This window comes from Zeus faber (genome assembly GCF_960531495.2).
Source record: "Zeus faber genome assembly, chromosome: 19".
Lineage (NCBI taxonomy): Eukaryota > Metazoa > Chordata > Actinopteri > Zeiformes > Zeidae > Zeus > Zeus faber.
The window spans coordinates 4,173,250-4,178,073 of NC_137206.1; the positions used below are offsets into that span (position 1 = coordinate 4,173,250).

General features: G+C 46.5%; 1 protein-coding gene across 1 annotated transcript; it reads right to left on the reverse strand.

Annotated features, from left to right (window-relative positions):
* Window positions 1-2,227: 2,227 nt before the first annotated feature.
* Window positions 2,228-4,824, reverse strand: en2a (engrailed homeobox 2a; the record flags this gene model as incomplete). The annotated part of the gene is made up of 2 exons (XM_080020065.1): window positions 2,228-2,544; window positions 4,374-4,824. The coding sequence occupies 2 exons, from the start codon at window positions 4,822-4,824 to the stop codon at window positions 2,228-2,230; spliced, it is 768 nt and encodes a 255-aa protein (XP_079876191.1).

Genomic DNA, 4,824 nt, shown 5'->3' on the forward strand with positions numbered 1-4,824 from the left:
TGGACGTTTCTCGACAGTTTGATCCTCCAGGAATGTGACGGTGACGAGGGCCGGTCCGTACGACTCTGTTACCACGGGGATGTGGGTGGTTGTACACAATATGCATTAATAATATCACTATATCTGCCACGGTGTCACGGTGAACTATATTATTATCAAGAGTCTGACTTCACAGCAGAGCTACGGTGTTTCAAATAAAACTCTGTTATTTTGGTCTTTCTAATTTCTAATTACTAATTCTATTCTATTTTGGTCCGGCTCTTTCTTCTTACGCTCATTAATTCAGACTATGAATTGTGGTGTTGTATTATTTCACATCGCTACCGTTCAAACTGAAGGTTGATGAATGATAATATGGATTATAACCCAGTTTGCCTGTCGTGGATCGTCATTTTGTACAATTTGCTCATTCTTCTGTTTTTGTGTTTGTTCGTAGCACAACGTACGATTTGAGAAGCCAGAGATGGTTGATTTTTAGTTTGTCGGAATTATTATATCAGTGACATATTATATTTATTCCATTATTACATAATTGTTGTGGTCAGGTTTTAGTAACCTGAGTGTTGTGTTTTTCTCTATGTGGAGTCCTGCGGCCTTGTGCTTTCTACAAATAAAATGGAAGGATCAGTCCGTGTATAATCAAGATTTATTTACTTTTCCAGTTTTCTGGAGGCAGTTAATTACACAATTAATACATGATACAAAGTATGTACATTTATACCAAAGGATACTTCCAACGTAAAATAAAAAATAGCATTGCATTCTACAACTCTGTGTTGTAATTTCATTTAAACATGTTCATATATAGATAGATATACGCTGATGAGTAAATTCATTATGTCGTACCAGCAGTTTTTCATAAAGGCAATAATCTTGAATAGTCTGCATTTGAAGTGATGCTGCTTCTGATTCGGCACAGTTCTGTCTCATGGAAAGTCCTGGGACTTTAAGGCAAAGTGTGTTCGGTTTGGTGGAGTTTAATTCACACACACTTTGTGCAGATGCACCACAAAAACACTTTGAAAGGCAAAAAGTCCACAATTTGGTATGGATTCACTCAAAAACTTAGCGCCATCTTAAGTTCATCAACACAGTAATTTGCCCAAGTACAACAAGTTGCAGCTCTCATGCAAAAAGGCCCCATAAACTATTTTTCATTCACAAAACAAAAACAAAATAAAAACAAGTTATTGCAAGATAAACAAGCAGTATTCACCTCAGATATCTACTCTAAAGCAACACTGGTCATTGGATAGAGTTTTTTTTTTTTTCTCAATATAATCTATATAAATACACATGAAGTCCTTTCAACAACAATAAGTGATTTCCGACATCTGTAATACACTCACTAATGATAAATGGATGTGTAATAAAACGTTTATAGACAAAGATTTAAAGAATCTCCCAAAATCTGGACTCTTCAGATTGATCCAACATTTTGTCTTCATTGTCGTCTTGCTACAGGGTTTTCTTTCCCATTTCATAGGCAGCATTAGAGCTACAAAATGATATCTTTCATATATATATTGCTATTAAAAGAAAAACACTGTAATAGCTGCGTTACGCATGAGAACACGCACATTCTGCACGGAAATGACATTTTAGGCCTTGGTGAGTTTTTTAGTGGCATGTTAGAAAATAAAACTTGAAATATAATATCTAAAATGACTGCACTTCATAATAAAGGCCTTCGGATGATTACAAACTGGTTTCAGTATCAAAACTCCCATTCCGTCGGATCAGGCCCGGGACACCCATCAACACGGAACAGCACGAACCCAAAAATAAAAGGCATGGAAAGGAAATCAAACCAAATGACGGAATAATCATAATAAAAAAAATAAAAATAAAAAAGCTTGTGAGCGTTTATCTCAATTCACAGTCGCCTGGATGCAGCAGAAAATATTCTTTGGACTTAAGCGAGTTGTTCACTTCACTGACAGTCTGATGGAAAAGCCAAAAAAAAAAAAAAAAAAAGGAGTAGAACCAAAAGAAAGGAAGCTTCCAAGACGACACGGAGTGGAGCGTCCCTCTATACAACATCTCTATAGACACGATATTGCAGAAATATCTCTCATATAATATTTTTAAAATTCAACTTTAATGCTGGTATTTCTCTACACTGGCCCTTCTGTTTTTTATTGCATTGTTGGCTTCAGAAGATCTGCTGGGAAATCAATCGAAAGGCCCGGATCGATCAACCCGATCAGCACCGACCGGTGGCGGGTCAGTCGCTGTCGGACTTGTCGTCCTTGGACGTGGTGGCGTGGTTGTACAGGCCCTGCGCCATCAGGTGCATCGCCAGGGCGTTCTTGGTGCCGCTGGCCTTCTTGATCTTGGCCCTCTTGTTCTGGAACCAGATCTTGATCTGGGACTCGTTGAGGCCCAGCTCGGTGGCCAGGGCCTGGCGCCGCTGCTCCGTCAGGTACCGGTTCGTCTGGAACTCCGACTTGAGTCTCTGCAGCTGCTCCGCGCTGAAGGCCGTGCGTGGTCTCTTGTCCTCCTTGCTGGTGCATTTCTTCTTTGGTTTCCTGGACCTTGGCCCTGGAGGAGGAGGGGGGGGGTGACACGCACAGGGGTCAGGCATCCCGGTACCGGCCACGTTAGGCATCCCGCCCCCACCCGGTGCTGCAGCTGGGACCTCCGTGGGGGGTCGGGGCTGTCAGTCACATGGACTTTTACACTTTAAACTTTGAAATGCGTCCGTTGTAGGAATGTATTTAAGTCTTATTTCAATGCTATTTTAATTATGGTTTAATTTAATTTCAATACTATTTAAATATAATTTAATCCTATTTTAATATTATTTCAATACCTTTTAAATTATAGTTTAATATTATTTCGTGACTACTTTTAATACCATTTCGCTAATATTAAAAATGCACTTTAATACTATTTGAATCGTGTTTTAATACTATTTCGGTGTTTTCCTCCATGCATGGCCCACCCCCACCCCCCGTAGCGCTGTGCTCCGTGCTGCTTCCTCCTGCTCTCTTGGCCCTGGAAGGAGCCACTGTCCCGGTTCCCACTCGGTCCCCTCTCTCCGGATTCACGCCGGAGCGCGTCCGTGTCAGTCCTCCTGCGGCTCCGCGCGGGACAAAAGCCGCTCCCCCCCAAAAGCCCTTCCCGAGCCCCCCGAGCCCCCCGAGCCCCCCGAGCCCCCCGAGCCCCCCGAGCAGGGCGTTTCGAGGAACGCGCATCGACCCGAATATAATTTCACCCTCGCGGTCCACTCCGGGGAGACACCGCGCCGCGTGTCCGTTGGGCCCGCGTGGGCCGGTCGGGAGCAGCTCGACGCGCAGGCAGCTGCGGTTTAACGCGGGGCTCCGAACGGTCGTGGGTCCGGATCCGTCTCGGCTCGGACCCGAGACTCGGCCGTATTTTGCAGCCTCGCGCGAAACGCCGCAAAGAGGACGCGAAGTTGCGCGAACACGTCCCGGTGTCGGGGAGCGTGGAGGAAAACGGTGCACGCGCCTGACCCACGCAAACACACAATACAACGAGGCCGAGACGAAAGAAAATCAAACCGCTAAAATACCAATGAAGCCCACAGAACATTACTGAAATTAATTTAATCGCCTATAAAATGTTTACGTAAATTACTATCAACGGTTTGCGCACGCGAAACGAATACTAGGACATAATGTAATTAATATTAATTCACAATACACAGATAAAAAATAGATTGGTCCGTATTTAATATTTATTGATGCTATGTGATGCCCGAATGCAATTTCACCATTTTAATTGTTGCCAAATTATTTTGCACAAAATGAGTCTGCGACGTGTTTAAACCAAGCTGTAAAATCAACACAAATCATTTAAGATTATTTTCATATTTTGCTGACGTAACAGCGTTTTATTAAAAGCGGTAAACTCAAATGGAATTAAATTCATCCCCAGCGTCGTGTTGTTTATATTCCTAGATTTCAGAGTGCGTGTTTTTACACCTATATCTGTTTATTTATACCTTGCTGGATGTACATTTCTTTCGGGGTACATTTCCATGCGCGTTTGTTTATATTTTGACATATTTCTACGTTTATTTCTCTCTACCTTCGTGTGCGTTTCCATGTTTCCAGCTCTCGCTCTCCTCCCCTCCTCGCTCGCTCTCTCTCGCTCTCAGTTGAAACTCGGTCAAGCCATTCGGGGTCAGTGTTACGGGCCACCTCGGGTTACTGAGCCGCCTTCACACTGGATCCCCTGCACGTTTTAAGGTACCTCTCTGCTCCCTGGATCCCAGTACTACACAGAACGTGCTCCCAGCACTCCATCAGCTCCCAAACGCCCGATTTAACACCATCCCATCAATCCCGAACAATGCAGGGCCGTCCGCACGCACCCACCCCGGACCCCCATCCGAAGGGTCCTACCTGAGGAGGGCCGGTCCGAGTAGCGGGTGCAGTAGACCCAGGCGGGCCACAGCATGGCGGGGTTCCCCGGGGTGTTGGAGCTGGCCTGGGAGCTGTCCGAGTCCGAGCTGAGGCCCGGGTCCCCGCTCCCCCCGCGGCCCTTCGGGGACTCCTCGGCGGCTATGGCGGGCTTCTTGGGCTCGGTGACGGAGTGCGGCGTGGAGGTTCCCTCCGCCGGCACGGTGCTGCCCTGCACCGGGTCCGTGCGGGGCGCGGCGGGGCTGGGGTTCTCCCGGCCGGGGGCGCTCTCCTCCCGCTCCGGGGGTCCGTCCTTCCTGCGTCCGAAGTCGGGTCTCAGGATGTTGTCGATGAAGAAGTTGGTGACCCGGTGCGGGTTCGGCGGGTTGGGCGGCAGGAGAGGGGGGAAGGCTGCGTCCTGGCGCTCCGGGTCCCGGTGATCGGTCTCCTCCAT